The sequence below is a fragment of the Canis lupus genome, chromosome 1 (genome assembly GCF_011100685.1).
Source record: "Canis lupus familiaris isolate Mischka breed German Shepherd chromosome 1, alternate assembly UU_Cfam_GSD_1.0, whole genome shotgun sequence".
Taxonomy (NCBI): domain Eukaryota; kingdom Metazoa; phylum Chordata; class Mammalia; order Carnivora; family Canidae; genus Canis; species Canis lupus.
The window spans coordinates 47,687,500-47,715,489 of NC_049222.1; the positions used below are offsets into that span (position 1 = coordinate 47,687,500).

The 27,990-nt window shown below is 47.1% G+C and overlaps 1 protein-coding gene across 5 annotated transcripts in view; it reads left to right on the forward strand.

Annotated features, from left to right (window-relative positions):
• ZDHHC14 (zinc finger DHHC-type palmitoyltransferase 14) overlaps positions 1 to 26,688 on the forward strand; it is a 283,131-nt gene extending 256,443 nt beyond the window's left edge. For 2 of the 5 annotated variants that reach the window (XM_038526424.1, XM_038526428.1), the window contains exons 6-9: positions 1,357 to 1,459; positions 2,563 to 2,672; positions 7,761 to 7,863; positions 22,478 to 26,688. In XM_038526424.1, coding sequence (XP_038382352.1) covers positions 1,357 to 1,459; positions 2,563 to 2,672; positions 7,761 to 7,863; positions 22,478 to 22,876 — 715 coding nt within the window. In that variant the 3' untranslated portion in view covers positions 22,877 to 26,688. The remainder of the gene's footprint in view (positions 1 to 1,356; positions 1,460 to 2,562; positions 2,673 to 7,760; positions 7,864 to 22,477) is intronic. The other 3 variants (XM_038526426.1, XM_038526425.1, XM_038526427.1) reach the window with 3 other exon arrangements.
• Positions 26,689 to 27,990: the final 1,302 nt, after the last annotated feature.

Genomic DNA, 27,990 nt, shown 5'->3' on the forward strand with positions numbered 1-27,990 from the left:
CTTGCGGTTTCTAGAAGTTTAAACCTTAGGAGAGTAAAGTGTTTTTCTGCCTCTCCAAGAGCAGAGCCAGCAGTTTATCCTGATGTGGAAAGTCAGGGCAGGAGCCTGTTCATTTCTCTTATTTTTATATGCCACCCCAGACGATGGTATTTATTAATAATGACATGGCCGATTATGACACTGTACTGAATATGATATTCATTTCTATGGCCTAAAGATGAATTATACCCAATCCTAAAAAAAAAAAAAATCAATGGCAATGTATTACAGCATGATCTATGGCTTCAATCCGTGGGAGCATCGAGAACGCGTGGGTATTTGCTTCTCCGGCCTGTAACTTAACGATGGGGGATGCAACTCCCAGACGTATGATGGATATTTTTTTTCCCTGAGAAACATCTGTATCTTGTAAATAGAATTTTATAAACATTTTTGGGACAGAAAAATTCTCTAGTCCTTTCAAATTGCCAAAGTCTGGGTTGATTTATCTCCTCTGTTGAAGAATACCACACTTTCTCTCCTCCGGTGATAGAGCATCTTGTGGAACTCTGAACTCCTCATCGCTCAGTGTCTGGTCGGTCAACATCCACATTTCCTAGTTGCCCACCAAATAGCTGAAAATAGCCTTATGTGTCGGGCGGGCTAAGGGGTCCTCGTAAGTAAAGATACACCTCACCCTGATGCCACTCTGAGAAATGCCCCCACTGACTCCGAAGCCCAACCATAGGTGCGGGTGGGCAGCCACCAACTGGTGAAGGGACCATCCAGGGAGAGAGAAAGCCATGAAGATAAGGCCTGCCCAGGCTTATAGTTGCCGGTGGCCGGGACCGCACCTCACTGCCAACTGTGACAGTTCCCCACACCCTCAGCATCAAGCTGGGGGAGAGACCCGTTGACACAACAGTCCTCGGTATTCAGAAGGCGAGATTAAAGCCTGGGATTGCGGTGATGTTCAGCGTCGAGCCTTCCCTTGGCGGCCTGGGCCGCTGCCGGCTCCCGCCAGCCTCCCCCCGGCTTCGCTGGCTGCACAGTGTGTTGCGGGGAAAGGCAAAGGGCAGGTGGGGTGACGCCCAGGGGAACGGCCAGCCGTGAGGAAGTAAACAGGCAACGTTCAGGGAGCCCAGTGATCGCTCCCTGAGCACCAGTGAGGTGGAGCTGGAAGAGAGAGGCCGCGGGGCTGGCCCTGAAGGATGCTCCTCTGGCTTAGGGACAGCCCTGACGTGAAACCAGACAGACTGACAGGCCTGAGGGAGTGTCTGTGGGTGTTTCCCGTCGAAGCCTCGCGCCATCCCGGCTCCTCAGACACCCCGAGAGCTTTCCCTGCCTTCCCCGTTCTGCTCCTTGACTCCGGGCCACTGTGCTGGAGGCTGTGGTGTGCTTCTTCTCCGTCTGGTCTATAGTCGGCCTGTCGGGCTTCCACACGTACCTGATCAGCTCCAACCAGACCACCAATGAAGATGTAAGTTCCTGGTGGGCCGGGGTGGGGGTGGGGGTGGGGGTGGGGGTGTCTGTGTCCAGAGGCGGAGGGGGAGAGGGGAGGAGGGCTTGGGGGCCAGGGCCTTCTGCACATCCCGTTCCAGAGCGAGCCTCCGAGAGCCAAGATTGTGAGGTAGAAGCATCTTCCTACGTTGGCCTCCATGATTCCCAGTTGGGAATCTCTGGATTGTCCTACTTTCTGACCATGTCCCTTAGATCCTGAGGCCTGCAAAGTGACACCCAATTCCAAACACTAGTGGAGGAGATTATCTTCTCTTCCTTTCCAGTAGTTTTGTGAGTCGCATGTCACACATCCCCTGGAGAGAGACAGTGGCTGACATGCAGGGGGTGAACGAATGAATCCACCTCTCACGTTTAACACTTCCGTCTCATTTTTGGAAGAGGCCGCCCCGACCCAGAGTTTGATGTTTTGTCCAGGATTATCTGCCTAGACCTAATGTGGCCGGAGAGGAGGGATAAGAACAGGAAACATGATGTTGGAAATGTTGCTCATTGGCCTGGTCCTCTTTGTTCTGAATATTTAGATTCTGACAGAAGTTTCTGTCAGTACAGCGATTAAATGCCTCAGATTCAGTCAGATTGCCTTAAAGGCTTGATGATACGTGAATTAAGAAATTAATGGAGTTATCTGTATTTCGTAACTGTGGATATTTGAACCTGTGAAATTATTTCAGTGACATTGTGAGGCCGGATTCAGGCAGGCTGGAAGTTGGCAGTTGGGGGAGCCCAGTTAACTCTTGGCCACCATCCGTTTCATGGCTGTTGAGCACGCCAGCTGTGAATCTGAGAAAAACCTCCATGGGCTTCTGTGAGCTGAGCTGCTGGTATACCACGTAGTAGACACAAGAGATCATTGTCCCCAAAGAATGTTACTTTCCCCCTCATTTGACCTGCTGTTTGGGGATGTTTCCAAGGTTGGGGTAAATGTCAGTTTTCCTTGTGAAAATGCTTCAGTTTCTCCTATCAAAGAAATGAGTAAAAATGATTTGCATTCTTTATGAGCTTCTTACAATCCAATTCACCTAAACTGTGGCATTGGTGTTATTGACTCTCCTTTTCTTTCAGATTAAAGGATCTTGGTCAAATAAAAGAGGCAAAGAGAATTACAATCCCTACAGCTACGGGAATATCTTTACAAATTGCTGTGTTGCCCTGTGTGGGCCCATCTCTCCAAGGTGAGATTTGGAGAGCGTCATGCTCTTTAGTGGACCTGGGGAAAGCCAACAAATTAGCTGTGGCAGCACAGGCCTTACAAGGTAGAGACCCGGCCACAAAACCCACTGTTAGATTTGATCACACGCTCTGGATGACCGCCGGGCCAGTGGTCGGCTTCATGCACAGCGTCGTGGCCCTAGTAAAATAGAAATCTGGCTCAGTTTATCGTGCTGTTCTTGCCATCTTTTCTATTCTTTCACTGAATTTGTGTCAAGGATAGGGAAAATCTCCTAAGGATTGAAATAGGGAAACTGAGGATCATGCCTCGCATTAATTATTGAGTCATCTTGAACATCTGTGATGAACACAGAGCTGTGGTTAGCTTAGTAGGGAGGCCAGGATGCAGTGTAGGAAGCAATCAGAAAACCTGGAGAAATGGGTGCTAAGAGCTGAGTTATATAGAATATACATGCTAAAATAGTTGAGCAGGAGAGATCAGCATGAGCTGAAGCTTCCAGATTGTGGTGACAGTAATAGGACGGCACTATGATGGCAGTAGCTGACACTCATGAACAGTGTTAGATCTGTTTTAAGTGCTTTATATGAATCAGCTTTTAAAGCTTTTATTTATTTAGAGAGAGAGAGTGCATGCAAGCAGGGGGAAAGGAAGAGGGAGAAAGAATCTCAAGCAGACTCCACACTGAGCATGGAGCCTAACTCGGGGCTCACTCTCATAACCCTGAGATCATGACTGGAGCCAAAATCAAGAGTTGGATGCTTAACTGACTGAGCCACCCAGATACCCCTATATGAATCTGTTTTTAAAATATGGCTCTGTAAGAGATAAGTACTATTATACCCCATTTTGTGGGTGAGGAAAGTGGCACAGAGAGGTTACTAAACGTGCCCATGTTCACAGAGCTAGTAAATGCCACCTGGTCAGGACTCAAACCCAGGCCCCTGGCATCAGAACCAGCATGTGTGGAACACTGCATGCTGCCCCCCAGGCAGGATTACACAAGTACAAGATGCAATCCCCAACTGATTATTTGTGAGTCGACACTCCTGTAGAGCCTTTCCAACAGATTAATCAGTCATCCAGCATATTTATTAAGCAGGTATTCTGAGTCTCTAGAATGAGTTTCCAAACCATTGCTACTTCCTCCCTTTTGGCCTCTAAATGCATAAATGGAGAGACTCCACAAACCTGCTGCGAGCATCTCCAAGGCAGCATCACTGCACTTGTACCTCCGTGGCTGTCATTGCCCATGCGTGCTCATGGAATGCAAATTTGATTTTATTATAAGCCTCAGTGAAATACCATTAAGGAAGTAAGAGTGTTGCCCTCCCCCCAGAAACAAAATCCAAGCATATATTCCGAGGCTACATATTAATTGATACTGAGGGTATGTTACTGGTACTATGAGTAATTAGAAATTGATTGTTTTCTAGGTTAGGCCCAGGAAATCGGGAGCCTAGCGTGCTACTCTCCTCCTGAATGAGGGCCATCAGGAGCCCCTGGCCTGTCGCACAGAGGCCTCCTCTGAGGAGGGGCTGTAGGAAGGGAGAGCCCAGGACTTGAGGGGGAGGACCACCTTGGACAGGGGAGTCAGACATGCCTGGAGGGGTGCCAGCCTGTCCCCCAGAGAGCTCCAGACCCACCCAGGGATCCCTCTGAGAGCTCTTTAGGCCAGAAAATCCATCAGGAAATGCTTGGGTTTTTTTTTTTTTACAGTTTGGCTTTGTTTCCTACCAGCATGCATTTATTTGCGGACTGTGGGCTCAGGCGATGAAGCCCAGGCTAGAGGCCTTGGAGGAGCATAAGAGGCAAATGACAACTGAACAAGCCTCCTTCCTCAAATCTAAAATACACATCCAAATCCAGGAAAGGAATTTAGAAGTCTCATATTTTGAACAAATCTCTTTTCTTGTTCCCCACTCTTTGATTTGCATTTGGCGCTGCTTTGTATTGTTTGTATATCAAATCTTGTCACAACCAAACTTAAACCTTCCATGGCTGGGTAAAATGTCTTACTGTGGCTCAGTTAACTGGGGCTGTATTCTTTCTAAAACCCAAGTCCCTCTGGATGGGGCATTTCTCGAGTACGGCCCTCCCTCAGAACTGCATGAACCACTCTTGGGTCTGTGAAGTGAACATGGGCCACTGGCCTCTCCTGTGGTGCCCACAGGCTCCTGGAGCTGGACCTGGGCAGAGATGATAAAGGGTAGTTCTTGTCTCTGCTCCTCCCTCCTGTTGCCCTCTTTGCCCCTTCTTGTACTGCCCTACCTCACCAACCCCTGTACCCCTAAGAGGGCAGAGCCTTCCACGAGTGTCCCAGCCAAGCCTGTCTAATGGAGTCTAAGAACCACCAACATGCCCAGAATCATGCACCTGAGTTGCCTCTAAAATGTTCTGAAATGGTATGACAACGTGCTCATCAGAGTGTCTTCATAAGCTATGAACCACATTTGGTTTCCTGAATGGGTCCCTGGGGGTGTGTATGGCAGTGGGGTAGGACTGGCCAGGTTTGGGAGAGGGGTCCTCATACAAGCCTGGCAGAAGGAATGGAAAATTGGAAAGACAGATAGTCCCAAGGTGTCAGGGTCAGGCCCTGTGGGCCAGTGCTAGAATGGCAAATCTAACAGTCAAGGAGCAGCTGTGACAGAGAGTGGAGTGCAGTTTCCATGGGACACCCAGGAGGCCTTCCCAGAGGAGAGGGCCTAAGTTGTCATCTTTTGTAACAGATGAGTAGGAACTGGGGGAAGGAAACTAGAAGGAGGACAAACAGGAGCAGCATGTGCAAAGGCCCTGAGGTGAGAGGAGAGTGTATGGCCTGTCAGAGGAGCTCGTGTGTAGGAGTGAGAGGACCACAGAGGGTGCAGCAACAGGTGAGGCAAGAGGAGCACGTACAGATCAGAGGAGCTCCCAGGCCATTGTGAGGACTGAAAGAAGACTCAGGGCAGAATGTCACAGTCTTAGGTATGTGGCTGGTCCATTAAACAGACTGAATGCACAGAATGAAGGCTGAGAAGTTTATTTTGTCCTCTCTTCTTCTGTCTTTTCAGACTCTCTTGAGAACCTAGTTGGGTATTTTTTTGTTTGTTTGGGTTTTGTTGTTGTTGTTGTTGTTGTTGTTGTTTTATTTTATTTTGGTTTGGTTTGGTTTGGTTTTTTGCTCCTGAATGAAATCTCCTGCAAGTCCCTTAATTTCTCTGGCCACCTAAAACAAAAACAAAACAAAACAAAGGACTTCAGACACTTTCGTGTCCTCAACCACTGTCATTTCCATGGGTAGGGACCCCGGAGCTCACCAAAGGGCAACACTCTCCACCCCTTCCCCCGTGGCCAGGTTAGGACTTCAGCACATCTTCTAGAAAGACACAGTGCCACCCCCATTGTATGCTTGCTCTGGTCCAGGACACCTGCGAGGCCCCCACAGTGGGCTGCAGATGACCACTTAAGGTCCACGGCACCTCTCTTTGCTCTTTCCACTTGGATCTTCCGTGCTGTCGCAGGGGATCACAAACTTGGTGTGAGCTGTGCGGGACTCCAGCACCCCTCCTTTGGAAGATGGAGGTTCTTGTTGCCTATTGGTTTTCCTAAACCTCTGAGAATCCAACCAAAACTGGAAGCAGAGAGAGTCCCATTTCAAGATCTTGTCACAAGCATATTTTAACGTCGTCCAAAGACCTACAGGTGGCAGTTGGGAAAACTCTTGTCTCCTGGGAGCCATACTGACAGTTGGAGGGTGGCCTCAGGGGACCAGGACGTGTGCAGGCACAGGGGGGGCTCTGAGGCATCTTGCGGAGGCTGCAGGGCGTGTGGCTGAGCCCCACGCATGGGCTCACACCAGGAGCGCCCTCTCATTAGCTGAGGTCTTTGCAGTTCTGCCCTTAGACTCGAGGTCAACACTGAGCCTTGACTCAGGGAGGAAAAAAAGGCAGCTCTTTTGATGGCAACGTAAAGCTTCCCCCTACCTTCTGTCTGGGCAACAGCGCCATGGAGCACAGAAGAGGTGGCTTTATTATTCACAAATGATGCCATGATTCTGCAAATTTGCCTCGGGAGGCAGGGACCCACTTCTGTTGATCCAGCCACCAACCTTCTTGTCACTCAGCTCCTAGTGAGTGTCACTTGTGGAGATCGATGATTGAGAAGACCTGGTCCTTGCCCTCCTGGGGCTTACACTTCACGGCAGATGCAAGTCTGGAAGTGGGTGATGCTGACATGATGTGACTAACAGGGTGCTCCGGGGGCACTGCAGAGGGCCCCAGTCCAGGGTGGAGACGCAGGTGCTTTGCGGGGAGAAAAGATAAGACTATCCTCTGGAGTTGGCGGACTGCTGGACAGAGGGGACTGTCTATAAAATCACGGCGACACCAGGCCGAAAGTGGTATGTGCCACTAAAGGAGTCGCAAGCAGGGCCCAAAGAATCCAGAGAAAGGGCAAGAAAGAGCAAGGGCTGGGGGCTTTGGAACCTGGCCATGGAGAACGGACAGAGGAGTGGAAGGGAGGCTGACCCGGGGCAAGAAAAACCAGAACTTGAGCAAAATGCCAGGATGGCAGACACCTGAGTGCACGTGGGGCTGGGGCTGGGCTGGGCTTCTGTGCTGTGCATTGCGCACGTGCAGGAGGGTGTCTCACTCTTGCAGAGGGGATGAGCCTGGGAACGCTGTGCTTGTAACAAGAAGGCGTGGACTGAGGCCGGAGCAGAAAGTGGGGACAAGTGGGGTGAGGCCCAGAGCAGGTGACAGGGCGCCTCCAGAGCAGTGAGAGCAGGCCGGGAGACTTGACAAAGCCTGGATGGAGCACCAATGGCCGTGCTGGCCCTGGGTGCAGGGGCTGGGGGGTGGGTGGGAGACCATGGGAGTCTGCAGCAGGTGCAGGCGGGGGTGGGGGACAGATGCTGCAAGCATTTCTTAAAGGCAGAGGTGATGGAATTTGGTAGGTGACTGTCATGAAAGTAAGTCGGGATCTATCCCGAGACACCAGCAGTGGGGTCCCACACAGGAGGAGGGAGCCCCAAATGGAAATTACAATCATGCTGATGGCATCTTTGGCTCTTTATTCACTCTCTTCCTCCATATCATTTTGTTTTCTCTGGCAGCCTCATCGACAGAAGAGGCTACATCCAGCCTGACACACCGCAGCCGGCCACACCGTCCAATGGAATTGCTGCGTACGGGGCCACACAGTCACAGAGCGACATGGTAGGGACCACCTGCAGTGGGGACCAGAGCTCCCTGCAAGGCTTCTCTTCTGCTTCTGTGTCACTAACCCAGTAACAAACCAAGCACACCTAGAAGCCTTCCTGGGACACCCATCAGCTGAAAGGCTCGCGCCAGGGATAAGAAGCATTAAGTGAAGGCGATACCCAACAAAGGATTATGGCCTTTGCTTGGTTGGTTTGTTCTGGACTGTGTAAGGGAAAGTACCTTGTGATGGAAAGCCCCCTTGCATAGAACCAGGGTGTCTGGGGGTGAGATACAACCACTCGAAGCAGGGGTGGCTGGCTGGCTGGCTGGCTGGAGGGTCCCTCTCTGTCCTTTGCCTCAACCTGTGCTAACCTCCCCCACCCCCACTTTAAGTGCGCAGCAGGTGGCCAGTTCTCCCCGCTTTCAGCCCAAACCTTAGATCAGCCATGCAAACCTTAATGCACATAATCAGACAAAGTGTTCTTTATTCAGAGCCAAAACTGAGCAAGTCTCTCCAAAGAGGGCTCACAGGTGTCCTGGGAGGTGTGCAACATGAATATGCTATATTTTCAGTCTGCAGGTGGGAGATTTGGGACAAGGACTGGAATCCCTCCATGGGTCCTTGAAAGCACAGACAGGACTGGCTGTGACCATCATTGCCTTAAAATTCCTTAGGTATCTGGAAGACAGCTTCACTTTATCTGGGACAGATTTCCGAAAGAAGTTCCTTGTTTCAAAAAGGGACCCAGTCTTTGGCCCTCCCCGGGAGCTGTTTGTTCTTTGTAGACCAGAATCACCCACAACAGAGTTTCCATAACAAGCAGGTCTAAGACCTGCCTTCTGGGGTAGACTGGGAAAGTGACAGCCTCCTGGACACTTTGTGTCATTTATAAAGAACTGCAAGGTGCAAGTCAACAGTCTTAAGACCATCTCATTAAGCTCTCAGGGCTCAGGGAAACCACTCAATCCCAGCGACCCTGCAGCAGCGTTTACAGCCCTGAAAATGGGCTCCAGCCCCAGCAGAAGGTTGCTGCGGGTTATTTGCTGGCAGTGGCGGTGACTAGCTTGTGTGGTGGTGCTTTGCTGATAAACCATCTCCTTTGAAGGAAAATACATTCACGTCACTGTCCTTGCCCCTCTACTCTCAAAGGGGTCACAGGACATCTTGTTCTGTCCACATTCACCCATGCAAACGACCTTTAAGAGTCACCACCTTATTTTTCAGAGGAGGAAAATGAGGACAGAGAGAGTAAGGAGAGAGGCCCACAGGAAAGGAAATTACATTTATTTAGCACCAATGGTGTTCAAAGCTCTTGACGATCAGAATCTTGTTTAATCCAAACCAACAATGGCAAACGGACATGCTTGTCTCTTGCCTTAAAAAAAAAAAAAAAAAAAAAAAAGCTAGTACAAGTGGATCATCTGCCCCAAGGGCACATAGCCACTTATTTGTGGATCTGAAATCAATCTGATGACTTAATGCCCGTGTTCACTTCATATACTGCCTCCTTCGTGAGCAGACACTAAACACAACTATATCCATGTTCAGAAGTCTTTCTCGGCTATTTATGGGAGCGCAGCAAGTGTCCTGGAAGGACAAAATTCCTGTAAGGAGTTCTGAGCATGGCATCCACTGATAACTCCTGTGAGATGTGTGCTCGTATTTTCACACTTTGTGCATAGAGCCTCTTCCTGAGTCCCTACTGTGTTCTGAGGATGCGACTAGGTGGTAGGGATGCAAGGTCTGTGGAGTGCAGTCCTTCTGTCCTCAAGGAGGCAGCGGTCCGGGGACAGGGCACAAACACACACGGGAAGCATGTAGCAGGAACCTTCACTAGAAGATACCGCTGGCGGCAGAGGTCCTCATCAGATCCGACGAACTTACATTAGTTTCACCCTGCGACTCCCGTGGTACTGAGCCCACCGTGCTCTGCACTTTCTCTAGATTTAAAAAGTAAACAAGACCACCTTCACGGTGTTGACACTATTAAGCTGCTTTCTGTTAAGAGGGGGCGAGGGCATCGTTTATTAATTCCACAAACATTTATTGAGCACCTACTATGTGCCTCCGTGATAGCCGGAGAGGGCAGGTTTAACAAAGGAGACAGGGGGGTCGTTTCACTCTGTATGTTAATCAGAGTCATCAAACTGCTCGGGTGCCCTCTGGGGCCCATCCAGACCCACACCATGACCCCGGTGAAGGGCATACCCCTGCAGGCACTGGCCAGGTAGGAATGGCGAGATGCCACTGCCTCTTCCCATGGGAAGGCCACCTTCCAAGTGACCAGTGGTCTGTGGTGCCACCAGGATTGTTTAAAGGACACTTCTGAGAAGCTTGTGACGGTGAAGCAGTGCCATTGCTAAGCCCTTGTTGTTCAATCCAACGTACGGATTCTTTTTAAGGCATCTGTTCATCTCTGGCTTGGACTCTTAGGTCAGGAAGCATGAAAATATTAAAAACCTCAGGCTCCTGGCTCTCCTGCTCTCCCCTCTCTCTGGAGATAAACCACATGTGACATCCACGTGCCTTAAGCACCAGTCAGATCAGGGCTCGGGAAGAACTCTGACCCTTAAGGGAGTTTCGTCAGGCCCGACCCGGGGCAGCTGTGGCATCCCGAGTCATCATGGGGGCCTGAGTGAGGACCCATGACCCTGGGTGACCTGCCAAGGCTGACCAGCCTCCACAGAGAGGGAGCTTCACTCATTTCCACAGTAAAGAAGCTCCACGCTGCTGAGTTCTATGGTCTACTTCTCCCCTTCAGAGACAAACTCTAAAAATCCTGCAGAGTCCGCTCTGCTCTCTGCAAACTCTAAAAATGTGCAGAGATGTCTCTTCCATGTGGGGAGCACTTCGAAGGCAGGCATCAAACTTTAAAAGGACTTCTTTATTCCCCTCTCCAAGAGGGGATGGGGATTAATTGTGCAAAGAGCCAGGCTTCCACCACTTACTAAATGAGTGCTTAACCTCTCTGCCTCAGTTTTCTCATCCATAAAACGGGAACATTGATATCCTTACCTTTTAGGGTTCTATGGGGATTAAATAAGTAAATGCATTTAAAGCACTTAAAACTTTGCCTAGCACAAGGTAAATATTATGTAAATATTAGCTATATTATTATTATTATTATTATTATCTTCCTGATATCCATGGTGACAAGATCAGCCAGGTCAGTTGCATCCACTCTGAGCAACTGGTCAAAAATGGGCATTACTCAGGTGAGGGAAAGAGCCTCGATGAGAAGCAGGGAGTGAGAGCTCCAGTCCTGGTTCCCACCAGTTATCTCCCTGCCTGTTTGCAACTTACTCTGCCTCTGTGGTCCTCAGTTTTGCCCACCTGCAAAATGGGAGCTGGGACTTATTTGTCTCTAAAGCCCCATCCAGCTTGAAGCTCTTTGTGAATCTCTGGTCTTTGCAGCTTGACAGGCCAGAAAAACAGAGAACAACTTCCGAGTCCCCGAGTCCCCGAGTCCCCTACACAGGAGAGGAGGCAGTTCTTCCTGGAGGGTAAACACTGTGACCCTTCACTCCTCCTACTCCTCATATGCCCGCCCCCCTCCTCCCGACCCAGACTCAGGACCCAGCACTTGGCAAAGGAGTGAGGCATATGCTGCAGTCTGGGCTTCATACCAAAACTTTCCCTTCTTATCTGTCTCATATTTCTCGAATTTCTAGGATAAATCCTACTTAGCCATGGTGTATAATCCCTTTTATATATTTCCTGGATTTAGTTTACTGGTGTTTTGTTGAGTATTTTTTACAACTATATTCATAAAACATTTTGGTCTGCAGTTTCCTTTTCTTGTTTTGTCTGGTGTTGGTATCAGGGTAATGTGAGCCTCCCAGACTGAGTTAAGTGTTTCTTCCCCTTCTGGTTCTTGGAAGAATTTATAAAGAACTGGGATTAATTCTTCTTAAAAGACCTGATGGATTTCACCAGTGAAGCCATTCAATCCTGAGCTTTTCTTTGTGGATAGTTTTTTTTGATTATTCACTCACTACTTATCACAGGTCTATTCAGCTTTTCTACTTCTTCTTGAGTCAGTTTCAATAGTAGGTGTCTTCTAGGAATTTATGTTACAAAGTTACCTAATCTATTACCCTGGTCTCTTTGGTCGTACATCAGTACTGTTTTATTATGGAAATAGATGAAAGGAGGAAAAGTGAAAGATTGAAAAAAGTAAAAAAAAACAAATAGAAAATGAGAGTAATTTGTAGAAGTGAAGGAAGAGGGAAGCAGAAGCCCAGGACCGTGGTGAGAGGGAATAAGCAGGTGGAGTGAGCCCTGAAGGGGGGAATTGGTGTTTTGTGTTTCTCACGTGCTGTGAAATGCATGTAACTCCTCCAGGGGAGAGAGATGAGGGACTCTAGCAAAGTGACTTCCAGCATGGCCTGCAGGTCCTACGGTGTTTGCTTGGCTTTCTCCCGTTTGAGTAATATTAGGACCAGGAGAAATATATGAGAAGTTTCCAGGAACTGTCAAAATACAGGAAAACGAGCCAGCATATTTCATGATTGACAGTAAACTAATTCCTTGAGGCAAATTATAACATGCCTTTCTTTTGATTTGCTTCATCTGCCTCTAACAGACACCCCAACGAAGACCACCACAAACTGAGCCAACACATCAGGACCAGCAGTGCTTGCCCAGAAAGAACCCTGATCCCTGCAGGTTTTCTAGTATCCAATGCAGCAGTGGCCATCCCAGCACTTCCCTTCTGCTCTTTTTTAAACATGCATTATCACTAAGAGCAATCTGTCCACAAGCAATGCACCGTCTTCCTTTTTATTTTCTTTCATTAATTGGATATAATTAGAGCTTACAATGAATTTAAAAAAAAAGTTCTTGTGTCCCAATCCCCAATTAGATATGAAAACTGGCTTTAAATCCTTTAAATTGAATTTAAATCACAAGGTGAATTTCAGGCAGGTCTAAAAGTGGAACCAAGTGTATTTAATACAGAATTATACCATAGTCAAGTGGGTCTATACTAGGGTTTATCACTCTTTGCAATCAGCAAGTGAGGAGAATATTGATACTATTATTGCAAGGATCATCTCATTTAATCCCCACAACAACCTGCAAGGGATTCCCATTTTGCAAAGCATGAAACTGAGGCTTTAGAATAATGACTGGCTTGCTCCAAGTCACATAGCTAGTGGTTCAAGGCCTGTTGCATTCCACTAATTCAACTTCGAAAGCCCTCCAACTGGTGTCAGCTGAACCTCTTCAGATCTGGCCCTTCCATCGGCAACTGAGCTTCCTATAATCCAGTGGGTCTCAGCCTTGCGTGCTCATTAGGATCACAACACTGATATCCTGAGCCCAGTTAAGTCAGAATCCCCAGGTGGTGGTCTAAGCATTGGCCTTGTAATGATCCTAGAGATGATTTTAATCATCAGCCAACACTGAAAAACATCACCATAGCCTTCAAATTTTCTTGAGTGCTCCAAAAGTTTGGGTTAAAAGGAATAATTCTTGAGCTATATTTTGCTTTGACACAAAGAAAGTTTCTCTTGAAAAACCTTAAGTCAATCGGACTCAACTAAGACATGATCTGTTCAGAGAATATTCGTATTCAGATGTACGAAAGATTTTGACAGAAGGTGCTAGCAAATGAGAGGCCGGGGAGTTGTGGAACTCCCAACTAAAGTACTTGGATTCAGGCAAAGCTTTCTGGAGGAGATGACATCTGAGCCAAATATTAACAGATTAGTTACAGAGAATTAGCCACCCAGAGATGAGAGAGGTGTTCCGAGCAGAGCAGGCACAGAGGCACAAGCATACATGGGGTGGACCTGCATGCCTGTGCAGGAGCAGGAGGACTGAGTTACCAGATGTGGGTTGCAAAGCAGGTATTGGAGGGAGCTAGGGCATGAAGAGCCTTGGGTGCCTTATAACTATATTGACTGCAGAGACTGTATTCAGTGAGCAATACTAACAGATTTTTATTTGGGGTGATTGGAGGCCAGGAGGCTATATGTTGTGCAGAGGGAGGTGTGTTAATATGGAGACAGGGAAAACAAGACCCTCACAGCAGGCTTAGCAGCAGTGGGGTTCTCTGGGACCGAGAGGTGGGTTCAGAGAAGAGGCAACCACAGTCTGGGGCTTCGAGATGGAGTGTCTGTGGAGGTCTGGGGACAAGGAGTCAGGGATGCCCCCTGCCTTTCAGCTTGGTGACGAGTGGCCATAAAAGTCATCAATGAGAAACACAGGAGGAGGGGCAGGTTAGGAGGAAGCTGATGGTGGCATTTGGGTGCCTGTAGACAGTGAGGGTGATGGGGAGTGCCCTGGGGGTAGCTGGGAAAGTGTACAGAAGATTTGCTTCCTCTTGCTTAAGAAGGAATGACGTGGTTTGTAGAAATTCACTTTGAAATAGTAGAGATGTGAGTCACTTTTATTAGTTATCCTAGAAGAAACAGCTGAACTGGCATTTTTAAAAAACTGAGTTGCTCGTGTTTGTCATCTACTAACCCGATTTCATCTCTCATGCTGGAAGTTTTTTTTTTTTTTAATCAGCATTTATTATCTTTTCCTGACTTTCTCTCCACCACCCCTGTCAACTCTGCCCTCACCAAGTCAAATCAAATCTCTTGATCTAATTGGACACTAGTGAGGATGCTAGAATAAAGCTAAAGATAATGAAGGGAAAAAAAGCTTTGCAAATGGACAGATTTAAGTACTCAAGGCAGCAGGGAAAGGTAGAGAGAGCTGGGTGATGGCATCACAGCCCCTGGGCTTGCATTTGCCAGTCCTGACGATGGGGGCTGGGACATCATGGGCAAGTCCCTTAATCCCAGAAGCCTCCAATTCCTAAACTGTGAAGGGAAGAAGGGGAGAGTGATGATCAGCTCCCTGGATGGTGATTGGTGCTGATGGAGACCCTGTCTGTCCCATCCTTCCAGCCCCAGTGGATAACACAGCCTGACATATAGGAGGTGCTCATTTTTTTTATTATAAATTTTTTTTTTGGTGTTCTATTTGCCAACATATAGAATAACACCCAGTGCTCATTCCATCAAGTGCCCCCCCTCAGTGCCTGTCACCCAGTCACCCCCACCCCCTGCCCACCTCCCCTTCCACCACCCCTAGTTCGTTTCCCAGAGTTAGGAGTCTCTCATGTTCTGTCTAGGAGGTGCTCATTAAACGTTCTATTGAGTGTGTATAAAAGTTGCCCTGTATGGTCTTGCTCACATCTCTTCATTCTGCACTTCATTCCTTCCTCTCTCCAGTTTTGTCACATTTGCAAAAGGCTCCACCATGAATATGAAACTAGGAACCAGAGGGATAGATAGTTCAGTGATGGCCCTGGTAGCATCCAATTAATCCATGGGCCGAGAGAGACCACAGTCTACCCACTGGACACTGTGAGCAAAGTGCCTGTGTGCTTTTCCAGGGACTCTGAAAATTTTTAGGACTTGAAAACAAATGACGAGCTCTAAAACATGAAAACTACAAAATAAAAATTAATAAATGTTTCATGTCTCTAAGACACATGAGTATGTCAACTTCATCACTTGTTAATTTTATTAATTAAAGTTGGCATTCGTGGAAATTTTATTACACTTTAGAAGTGATTCGTGCATTGGGTTTTTCTTACTCGATAAGAATTCCCAAGCAACATGATTACATGGAAATCATTACCAATTCTAAAATAGGTGAGTTACCCATAAATAAGTCTAAAAGTGAACTGACTTGAAGCCCCACACTCTCTCTACTTCCCTGTGCTGGTTTTGTTATGGGAAACCCAGGTTTCAACTCAGCTTACACCTGGAAGAACTCTTACTGATCCCAAGGCTCCTACCCATCACTGACAGTGCCCCCAATATATGAGAACATCTTTGGGAGAGGCTGGTTGTGAAAGTTCTAATGGAGGGAGAAAGAGACATGTTCTGTGTGGCTTCACAGCTGAGAACCAGGACCAGACGGTGGGCTTGGGATTGAATCCTGCCCAATCCAAGAAGGAGATGCCCAACACTTAGAAGCCCCCCATCCCAGCGATGTTTGGGAGAGTTAGCACCCCCGATTTGGGGTTGGGGATGGTTGTTTGATGCCTAAGTGATCATCCCTTTACTGCAAATTCCCAAGGAATAAAATGTTAGAAAAATAATGAAGGGACATCTAAAGCATTAAAATGTGTGTGTGTGTGTGTGTGTGTGTGTGTGTGTGTGTGTAGCCTTTGTCATCTGAATGCCTGTGACATTCTGAGGAGCCATACTGAAATTACGTGCAGATAACCCCATGCCAACTGAAGACCACATTTTCATTATTCCTATCTTCCTCAATATTGGCTTTTATTATTACCTAATATTGAAGTTCCTTACATATATGCACAGTTAGGACACCCAGCTATGGCCCAGTTTTTAGTGTGTATATCTCATTTGATTGTCAAGTGATTTAAAGTACTGTGTAGCATGAGGATCATCATTTATGCTTATATCTGACACTTGTAACTAAAAGATCCTTTGGGACCATGTGCTATACACCAAGATAATAACGTAGTACATGGTTGTTGAAATTTTGGGTTTTTAAGAAAATCCTCTGTTATGTTTACTTAGCTTAATTTTTAAACCTCCTCTTAATCCAGTATCAAAAAAGACTAAACCTAGCAGTTATGTGATTTGTTAAACTAATATTTAGAGCTCTCCATGCATCATCTGAAAAATCTAAAATAATAGGAAAAAGAAGTTAAGCACACTTAAATGATAATGTTAAATAACAGAAGTAAAAGGAAGCTCTCCTCCTAACTGACATTTTAGGTGGATTTTAGAAGTTTATAGTGTTTCTGTAGTGTAAATGAGCACTCATAAGACCCCAGAACACGGCTTCACAGCCAAGCAATAATAAATGATGCCCAACGCTAATACTTTTGACAGAACTGGAGCAGAAGGAATAAATAATTTCACTCACTCTTCATCTGTATACAAGACCATCTAAAAAAAACTCCCAGCTTTGCTGTTAACATCACTTAATCTGTGTGCTAAGGTTTATTTCAAACAAGAAGTCAACTAGAGTAAAATAAAATATATTCCAACATGAGCTATTTTATTTGAAAATCTGCAGAAACAAAAAGTAAATTATCTCTATGTATGGTGTTTTCAAATTGTAACATTAAGTGATAATGTGTGTGACATCCAAACATCTGAAACCATAAACTTCTTTGCAAGTTAAATGCCAGTACTTCATTTGGGCAGTAAATCAGCCAGCCATCACAGTGACTTATTGCAACCACAGCAAATGCTCCAGCACCACTGCCAGTATTCATTTTATGCTGCCAACAGAAGGGTCTTTTCATAGACGCTCTTACAAGCAATCAGGTTTCTATTCCATTGGTATTCAGCACTTGGATGATTTTGACTTTTTAAATGGCAACTTCAGAGGATTCAACCTAATATTTGATAACTATGGACCTTTAAAGGGTTGTTTTGGAATGACAGCATGAGTTTCTCAATATCCTGTTTGTAGTGGAGGGATGGTCACTGCCCGATATCCAGGCACTCGGTTGGTGTTTCTTAAGATTATATAACTGGTTAGATCAATAAAATATACCTAAGGGCGGCTGGGTGTTAGTGCTGGAACATAATCCCCTGCTACCAAGTTGTCAGAGAAGAAAGTAAGCAGTGATGTCGCCCCCTACTGGTTGAAGAGAGGAGTCTGCACATGAAAAGCCAAGAAAGCGGGCGGTGGCTTGAGAAAGGCTGAGCTAAGAGAAGAGATAAGTGAGAAGGAAGACAAGGAGGGGAGAAGAGGAAGAAAAAAGAAGAGAGGAGAAAAAGAGACGTGGCCAAAACACTGATGAAAGGAAAAAATGGAGGGGAAATCAGAGGAGAGGGTTGGTGAGGCCAGAAAGAAAATGAAGTAGAAAAAATCAACAAGAAATGGGCAAATAAGAATCAGAAGCAGTGGCAAAAAGGAAGCAGCGTAAGAACATTGTTTCATGGGTCACCTCCACATTGACCTTGAAAATACCGGCCAAGCTCCCAACTGGGATTGCAACCATGAAGGTTATTAGCCCATCCTCCTGGGAATTGTGGCAGTGTGCAAAATGAGGGAACACTCTGACCTTTAAAAAAAAAAAAAAAAAATTAGGTGTCTCCCAATCATTGAGTCTTTTCTAAGAAGGAGATGTTCAAAACATGTGAAATTAATAGTATGAGAATTCTAGTGATTGCTGTCTCCCTAGTTGGAACCCAATAAAGTCCATCATCCTATGGAGCCAATAGGAGATTTATATGGGCAAACTAGTAGAACAAAGCCTGGTACCAGGGAACCCCCAAACAGACTTAGTCATCTGGAGGAAAACCAGTTTGAATGTGGCAAATTATCTTCAAAGCTATGAGTGCAGCAGGATTTTGACACAGGTTCATGGCCCCAGTAATCGTACTCGCTGACATCACTGCTGCAAGTTAAACTGGTGGGAAGGGATGTGAGGCAGAGAGTAGGTTAATTATTAACATGAAAGCAGTCCCTATAATGAAGGAAATATCCATAACGATCCTCAGAAAGACAGTTCTCTTTTAAATAGAAGTGTAGGAGAGGTGCTTGAAGTCAGTTAACAAAAGTCAGGATTCAAAATAGTCATTTTGAACATATTTCTGAGCGACTTATATTTAGGGGTTTTTGTTTTTGTTTTTGTTTTAGTGAAATGGTTCAGGGTCCATTGTTTTTCATGTATTAAAGCCCTTGGGCTTTACCCCTGCTATACTGGACATCATTTTTGATAGTCCTGGCGGGGAGGCTGAACGGAGATTTGTCACTGTTTCAATGAATTGTCAGTTTGGCCACAGGAAAACTCTGTCCACAGGAGTGGACTTAGGTTTGGAGGGGGGCTTTCTTTTTAAAAGAATGAAAATAATATGCCAGGAACCAGAACACGGAGGGGTCCTGATCGGAAGCCTCATGGCTTCAGAGTAGACCCACCTCCAGTACGTGTGGTCTTGTTGGCATCAGCAGTGATGCTTGTATGTAAGGCCTTGGAAGGCACATCCATCCAATTCCACCTCGGCGTCCCCATGAACATGAACTCTCAGGAACTAACGGACCACTTCATCCCGGGAGGTTCTGGTGGGTGCCCACCCGTGGTCTCCACTCCGGGCATGCCTGCAGGGGAGTGGTCAGGGAAAAGGAACTGGGCAGTGACCTGGAGATGGAGGGGCACCTCTGTCCTCATGCTGGTGCCTCTGACCTTGGAAATCTCCAGCTCTGCCCTCTCACAGAACTCTCTGTAACAGTCGGTCTTGCACCGATCCCTAAAACTGAATTTGCCCATTATTTTCAATAACAGAAAGGCTTTCTGCAGGCCAACAGAGACAAGCAAATCTGATTTGCAATTTTATCTTTCCTTAGAGCCAAGGGTGTTGCATAGACAGAAGAGATGAGGCAGAGGGAGGGCCCCAGGAGGGAAGACAGAACAGGATTCGGGCATCCAGGAAGGGCTGTGGCTCGCCAGCCGGCCTGCTGCACCAAGCCTCGGCAAGGGGAGGCAGTGTGCGGAGACCAAATGGTGATTTTCACAAAAGGTTCTTTGCAAAGCACGATATATCCAAAGCCCTAGGACAGTTTCCAGAAGATGAACGTTTAATCAGGAAGGCCGCTCTTGGGCAGCCCGGGTGGCTCAGCGGTTTAGCGCCGCCTTCAGCCCAGGGTGTAGATCCTGGAGACCCGGGATCGAGTCCCACATGGGGCTCCCCACATGGAGCCTGCTTCTCCCTCTGCCTGTGTCTCTGCCTCTCTCTCTCTCTCTCTCTCTCTCTCTCTCTGTCTCTCATGGATAAATAAATAAAATCTTTAAAAAAAAAAAAAAAAAAGGAAGGCCACTCTTCGCTGCCTCTGCCCTATCAAGACCGAGTCCCTATCAAGACCGAACCCGTGTGCCGGACCAGACTGATAGCACCCGAGTATGAGCGAAGCTGTGTGGACCTGCCTGCAGCCCTCACCTCGCTGCTTGGCACCTCCCACCAGCGAGCACCCCTACGCCTCCCCTGAGCTGGAGCCCCCTGCCAGACCCGCCCTTGGGAAAGTACTGCGATGGCAAAAACCATGTGATGGTGATCTGGAAAATGCTTCATACAGGAGATCCCAGCCCTTGGCCCAGGCTCCCGGTGTTTCTGAGCTCCCTGGAGTGGGAGGAAGGCTAAGGGCAAAGCAAGGGTCTCCCCTAAGACTTGCTTTCCTTTGGTAAAGAGCTCTGCTCTTGCCTGGAATCAGGTCTTCCACCTTCAAAAGCCTGTGGATTCATAGAGACTGAAGCTCTCCCTCCTCTGCATCTGGGTTGGGGGCAGGGGCTGGACTGTGATTGTAGGGAGACCCATCTGCCGAAAGGACACACACTCATGGGAGCAAATGAAAGAAAAGAAAAGCCCAAGTGTCCATTGACAGATGAATGGGTAAAGAAGAGGTGGTATATGTATACAATGGAATATTACTCAGCCGTCAGAAAGAATGAAATCTTGCCACTTGCAACGACCTAGAGGGAACTAGAGGGTCTTATATGCTAAGAGAAATAAGTCCATCAGAGAAAGACAAATACCATATGATCTCACTCATCTGTGTAATTTAAGAAACGCGACAGATGAACATAGGGGAAGAGAGGAAAAATAGAACAAGATGGAATCAGAGAGGGAGACAATGGTAAGAGACTCTTAATCATAGGAAACAAACTGAGCATTGCTGGAGGGGAGGTGGAGGGGGATGGGGTAACTGGGTGATGGGCAGTAAGAAGGGCACGTGATGCGATGAGCACTGGGTATTATACTCAACTGATGAATCACTGAATTCTACCCCTGACACTAATAATACAGTATACGTTAACTTAATTGAATTTAAATAAAACATTTCAAAAACAGAAAGAAAGAAAAGCCTCAGGAGTCGGAACTTCCACGGACTCTCTGTCCTCCCTGAAGGCTGCACAGTGGGTCGTTCGGGCTGCTCCCCGTGTGGAGGTGGGTGACTGGTGGTGGGTCTAGGAGTTCCCTGGGCAAGGAGAGCCAGTGAGGCACCTCCATTGCAAACCAGCTAGCACAGGTTCTATGGAAACTCAGGAGTTCTGAAAAAGAGGGGCAGGGATAATAAGACAAGGCACGTTTATTAAGCACCTACTATGTGTCACATGCAGTAGCAGAAAGAGGTGTGCAGTCAAGCAAAGCCAGCCCCAAATCCCCGGCCCATGCCTAGTTTTATCTGTTAAGGTCTCAAGGAGGCCAATCGTTCATTAAGCCTCAAGGTCTTCCTTTGCAAAGAGGGGAAATGTGTTTGTTCTAAGAATTCTAAAGAAACTCAGTGCAGTGCCTAGCTCCTGCTTGAACCCACAGTCACACCCAGTCCTCCTCCCTGTGCAAGAGCAGTTCCTGAAACTCTCACAGGAGTTAACTGCACACTCAAGTTCAAGATCTCCGAGTGCCGCCCACTCTCCTTCTAGCTGAACCGGGCCCATGGCTCAAGGGAGGGTTCCCCATCCCCCATTCCACATTCGATCAGCTGAGAATATGCTTACACCGTTCCTTTTGCCCAGTGAGTGAAGGAGAGGACATGAGGGGTAACGTGATGGAAAAACACTTAGGAGAAAAGGAAGCATCTCTTTAAATGTTGCCATTCTCTTTCACAGATTCAAAAACCACGGTTCTTGAAGCTGATGGAAATTTAGCAGTGGGGAGGTCTAGGGCTTTGTGAACCAGTCTCATCAGACCCTGAGGGGCTTCTTTTTCTTTCTTTCTTTTCCCAGTAAAACATACATAACATAAAATTACCATGTTAGCCATTTTTCAGTGTACACTCTGGGGGTACGTCCTCGTGGTTGTGCAAAGATCGCTACCATCCACCTCCAGGACTCTTCATCTCTCAAAGCTGAGACCCTGTCCCCATGCACACTTGCTCCCTTGCCCCTTCCCCCGGGCCCAGGCACCCACCCTTCTTTCTACTTTCCATCTTCAGGATGTTAATGATCCTGGGGAACCACATATAAGTGCAATCATAGAATATCGGCCCATTTGTGACTGGCGTACGTCTCTTCGCATGACATCCTCAGGGTTCATCCGTGTTGTGGTGTGTGTCAAGACCTCCTTCCCTTTTACCACTCAGCAATGGTCCATCATCTGTCTACACCGCATTTTGTGTATCTGTTCATCGGTGCACAGACCCCTGCTTCCATCTTTTGACCATTGTGAATAATTGTGAATAATGCTGCTATGAGCATGGGTGTAGAGGGCCTCATATCTGTAAAACAATAGAGCAAAAGTGGTTTTCAGCATCTGAGAAACAGCCACCTGAGACAGCGATAGGTGGTAAAGCCTGTGACTCTATCCGTGGGATTGTTTCTTAATTAGGTCGTGTCTGTGATCAAGGGCCAGGAGCATGGTCGCCTTTGGCTGCATGTAACTCCTGGGGCACCTGTGGGTGATTTGGACTTCCGGCGGCTCACTTAGGTGCCAGGCATTGGTGCTGGGTGTCTCCTGGTGACATGGGGCTACTGTGCACGCTCTCTGACTTGTCTGACTGCGGTGTCACTAACTCGTTTCTCTCTCTCTCTCTCTCTCTCTCTCTCATCCTGCCCCTCCCCATACCCCCTTCCCCGCCCTCCCCGCTCCGTGCCCATCTCATCTCGGCCTTCTCTTTGCGGCCCCCTCTGCTCTCCAGTGCGACCAAGACCAGTGCATTCAGAGCACCAAATTCGTTTTGCAGGCCGCGGCCACGCCCCTGCTGCAGAGCGAGCCCAGCCTCACCAGCGACGAGCTGCACCTGCCCGGGAAGCCGGGCCTGGGCACGCCCTGTGCCAGCCTGACGCTCGGGCAGCCCACGCCGCCCTCCTCCATGCCCAACCTCACCGCCGAGGCCGCGCTCACAGACATACTGCCTCTGAAAGAGGAGCACGTGGGCCACCAGTTCCTGACCCCCGAGGAAGCGCCCTCGCCACCCAGGCTGCTGGCGGGCAGCCCCCTGGCCCACAGCCGCACCATGCACGTGCTGGGGCTGGCCAGCCAGGACTCTCTGCACGAGGACTCGGTGCGCGGCCTGGTGAAGCTCAGCTCCGTGTGACCGCGGCCCCCGGGGGGTGGGGGGTGCAGACAGCGGGAGCCTTCCCATGACCCAGCTCCGTGGTGGCGAGGACGAACTCCTGGTCCTGGGGCGTGAAAACCGCTCGGAGAGTGGAGGCTGCTCCTGGGACAGCAGAGGAGGGTGGGGCCCACATGCCTGCAGCTTGCAGGCAGGTGCATCTTCCTTCCCCACCCCGACGGCTGCGAGCACCGGGGAAACAGAGAAGTGGCTGTTCCCAGGCCCCTGGCATCCGAGGGGCGGACCCAGGGAGAGAGGAGCCTGCGGGCTGCAGCCAGTCGGGGAGGAAAGGACAGTTTTCTGCTGGAGGTTCCTTGGTCCGCTCGCTGCTCTCGGGACAGACACGCGGGAAGGATGAGGACAGCTGTGGCCAGACCGAAATTGCACTTACGTGTTATGCTACTACTATTTGAGATAGACATGCCATTCCATTTGTTAATTTAAAAAACAAAAACCTCAAGGGGAAAAAAAAAAAAGACCAGATCTGGATTTGCATGCCACGCTACATCTGTTTACAGTGGTGTTGGTATTCAAAAGGAAGTGCTGCTTGCTTGCTTTCTTTCTTTCTTCTAATTTGGTGAATTTTCAAGTGCTGTTTTATGGGACGACCATGCAACACGCCGAGGCTAATGGACAATGCCATCACTCGCCAGCTTATCCAGCTTAACTTAGACAGGCGTAGGTGGCGCCCGGGCTGCAGAGGGCTGCTGGGGTTGTAGCCTATCAGTTCACCTTCTGTTTAGTAGTTAGACGAGCTATTGTGTTGTACCACGCCTGCCACAGTCTCCACCTCCTTGTGTGACCAAACTTCCTGTGGACAGCCAATAAAATGACGTCCTCTGTTATTTTGGATCTGCGTACGGTTATCCTTAACAGCTCGACAACACAGTCATCTGGATGGCCTGTTGGAGAGTTGGGTTTTATTAAAGTATCCCTAGGGAGGAATGGTCCCCAAGCAGCCAAAAGTAAAATCTTTGAATGGGGGAGCAGGTGTTTTCGGGGCGATTTCTCAGGCAAGAGGGTAGCTTTCTGACAGTGGGGTTTTCTCTCTTTTTTCTTTGATCATCTCTTTCTAACACAGTCTTAGCAGAATTTGCTCCATGTGGACAGATTGGCAGCAGCAGTCCATCTACAGGAGAGGGGAGAGGGCACGCAGGATAAGGGGCCACGGTGGGGCCATCTTCTGTGTCATGTTCTTGTGTCGCCAGGGCTCAGGAAGGGCAGTGTGAGGTCCTCCTCGGATATCAGAAAATGAGGAGGGGAAACCAGCTTAAAGTTTGGGCCCCGTTCATCATCATTCTTACCCAGGCACGAAACAGAATGGAATTAAGAAAATTACCACTCCGTTCAGTTCATTTATCATCTAGAAGGGAGCTGGCTCTGTATTTAGGGAATAAGTCACTTCAGAGGCAGCTGCAGGGACTCAGCAGGCTCTGTCCTTGCTTCTTTCCAGATGATAAATTCAACAGCCAAATCGACTCAAGTTCAAAATCAAGCTGGGGCTTCTCACAACCGTTGAGAAACACAAGACGCCCCAACGCTTTGCATTCATGGAAAAAGGCTGTTTCTCCTGAGAAAGAGTTGCCATTTTATAGAAAAGAAAAGGAAAGGCGAAAAGAAAAAAAGAAAAGCACAATTTAAAGTCTTATTTGGAAGAAAGCCAGTTCTTTGTTGGTGGAGAAATCTTTTGTGCTGAAAATAACCACAGAATTCTTGCACAGTGGTATCTTTGAAACATCTTTACCTTTAATATTGTACATACAAATAGAAAACAGGCAAAGTAAATTATATGTAGCCATTGTTGGTCTCCTGGACCTCCTAATGCCTTGAACTCACTTGGAATTTCTAGTAAGGGGAACAGAGCTCTTCCTTACACAGCCAGACACACTCAGGCTCACGGTCATCAATGCACAGGGATTTTCCCTGCACGCACTGCCTGTGAACAAAAAGCAACAGCCCTGAGACGTGCCTTCCATAACTTCCCTAACCTTCTGCTTTCTGCCTCCTTCCATCTACTGCCTGGAGACCTTGGGGGAGCCCTGGTCGTGAGGAGAGAGAAGGATGGGTCAGTTCTCACTCCTATATCTATGTGACTACATCCATTCCCAGCTTCTTCATCTGGAAGTTGAAAGCGATGGGCTTTTGAGTCTTTTTGTGTCTAACATCATCTAATTCAGTAGTTGTTCATTTCCCACATCTGGTCCTTTTTTCCTACCTCCTTATGAAAAAAATCCAAGGGATCTTTCATTTTTATCTAATAATCAAAATTTACATAATATTTATTACCAATCCTCCACCCCGCCCTCAACTCTGTCTCCCTTCCAGCTTATCATTTACCAAAAAGGGGATTGGGAATTTCGGTGAAACAAATCAAGGCTATTCAGGGTTTAAGAGGGAGATTAACTTGAATGAGCCAATTTGCTAAAACAATTAACTTCTTAAAACCCCAAACCAGAGAGATACTCACAGCCCTTTACTCTGTGGCTTAGAAAAGAAGGGAAAGTCTGTGCAGTGAAGGACTATGATCCTAGGAACTCCCTCCTGCCCCTGGGGTGTCCACATGATCTCAGGAAAGTGACTTCTGGCAATAGGCCTGCGTTTCCCATTCACTGATAAATATATATATTTTAAAATGTTGAGTGGTTCCATCAAGCTGTGGCTGAGTAGACCTTGATCTTTCTAAATTCTGTCAGTGTGTTATGGATTGATTGCATGCTGGCTATAAAAATAGGATAAATATTTTACCATGCTATTAAAGTTTGGACCATTATCAAACATATGCACACACATACACACTCATTTTGTTGTTTAAAAATTCATCCGCTTTCATCCTCGCAGGAGTGCTCCGGGGACTGCAGGCACTCAGAGGCTGAATTTAGCCTGAATGTCCTGGTCCTCAGAAGGATGTTGGTTGGAGCAACTAGGGTGACCGATAGCCTGCATCAGAAAGGGCAGGATGACATGTCATTCTGTGCCTGGGGAAAATTGGCCCAGCATTTGTACTGTGCCCATTTGAAAAAATGCTCATTCCAGCTTTCACATGTAATTATTTCAGCCTGTAAGAATGATGCCATAACCCCACCCTGGGCCAGCAAAATGCCAAATACCTCTTCTGGTCCAGAATAGCACAAAGGAAGAGCCTTTCACTCAGCACCACCTCCTCCAGGTGCACTATAGACTTCCCCTATTGTTTAGGATTATTGACTGGAATTCAAGATGAAAAGCAAACCCCATTTGATGAGCCATGCGTCTACTGGACCTGAATGGGTTTTCAAAAACACCCTAGCTTTTTACGGCCCTGGGCCTCGGCCTTCTCATCTGATTCAACAGCAAGGAAAATGAATTTGCCACAATTGACAGTAAGTGTCCCTGGCACTGGAGCCTGTAATAGCATCTCCAGGGAAATGCTGGAATTCAAGCCAGTCAGGGACCTCCATCAGTGGGGACAGAGGCTTCTGAAGGTCACAGCCTGATGGGCTTCTCTGCAGGTGTCTAGCCTCCTGCTCCCCAAGGAGGGGGGCTGTAACGTGGATGCCCCCTTCCTGAGCTCTGCCCACAATCATCCAGTGCTTTTCCACCTTGGCTTGTGGTTTTGTGTTTGCTAGAAGGTATCAGGAATTCACGTTCATTGTTCAAGGAAAGTTTCTAAAGTCAGTTGTCTTTCATTCATGCCCATGAATACTGCCTCGCCCGTTTAGTTGATCATCCAAGAAAAAAAAAATAAAGGGAACAAATATCAAATATACTTTTCTGATTAATGCCTTAAACAGTTTGGAAGCTGAGCCTCAATCAAAGTGATGTTTACATTTTTTTATCAAGTACCTATGAGTTGTGGGGTCTAGCATATTCTTGTCCAAATGAGAGAGCCTTTCAAATGAATCCTTCCCCCCTGGTCCCCTCCACCTGCCCTGGAGCTCTGTGTATGGCATTGTATGCTGTTTTCCATGTGACCGTGTCCAAAACCACCTCCCATTGGTTCCCTGGAAATGCACTCCCCTCGTCTCTGTCTTCTAAGAATAAGTTATTGAAATATTAAATAAGCTGAAGCGTCGTTTTCTTTCCAATAAATGTCAAAGATGTTAATGGTTTTTTGTAACTCGGTAAATCCTCTGTCTAGTTGCCCATTGTACAGTCCTCGCAGTACAGCCAAGATGGATTTTCAAATGAGCGGTTAGTACATTAATCAAGCCATTGAAAATAATTGGGAGGTTGAAGATTAGATTGTTTCTGGAGCAACTGAATTTGCAGCTGCCACAAAACTAGATAAATGGCCTTAACTGGAATTATTTTTTAAATCTCATAAACCCCAGGAATTACATACAGAATGAATTGGAAAGCAGATGGGCATCTTGGACAGCATGAAGACTTGTCTTCTGTCTGTTGCTGACTTTTTAAAAGATACTTGGTATTGCTGATGAAGACATGAATGAATAACTCTCTATTTGCCCTAGATATTTTAAGATGGATAGTTAAACCGAGAGGCCATATGGCATATCCAAAGAGACATGTTTTCTGGGTTCTACATGAATGGAGATGGTTTTAGCCCGCAGTCAAAAAAAAAAAAAAAAAAAAGGAAAGAAAGAAAAGAAAAAAAAGGAAGATTGAAGTCTTGCTTAGCATTTGCCCAGGGCATTCTGTGTTGGTATTTCACACTAGTCAAATATTTTGGTTGTGGGGGGAGGGGAGTGGTGGGGAAGCATTTTAACCTCTTGGTGGATTCAAAGTCCTAAATCAGAACAATGGTGAACACAATATAACGCATAACATTGCATGTTTTCCAAGATAATTATGCTTATTTAAGTGCCTTTCATGTTTAATCAATGTTTGCAGAATATATCTTAAACCTGAAATGAATTAAGAAAGTATTTTCCTCCTTCAATAAAAACTGCTAATGGCATCAAATGTAAACCTCAGTCTTTATAAGATAGATATTATCAAGGTCAACAAGGTGTAGGAAAGAATCGGATCGATTTGCATTCAATGAGTTTGCACAATGTACATCCGAAGAGTAATGGATTTTCTGGTCACAGATATCTGGATTGGTTTCTTACAGCTGTGATTCTCAACTTTTTAAAATTCTCCATGACTTTAGAGTG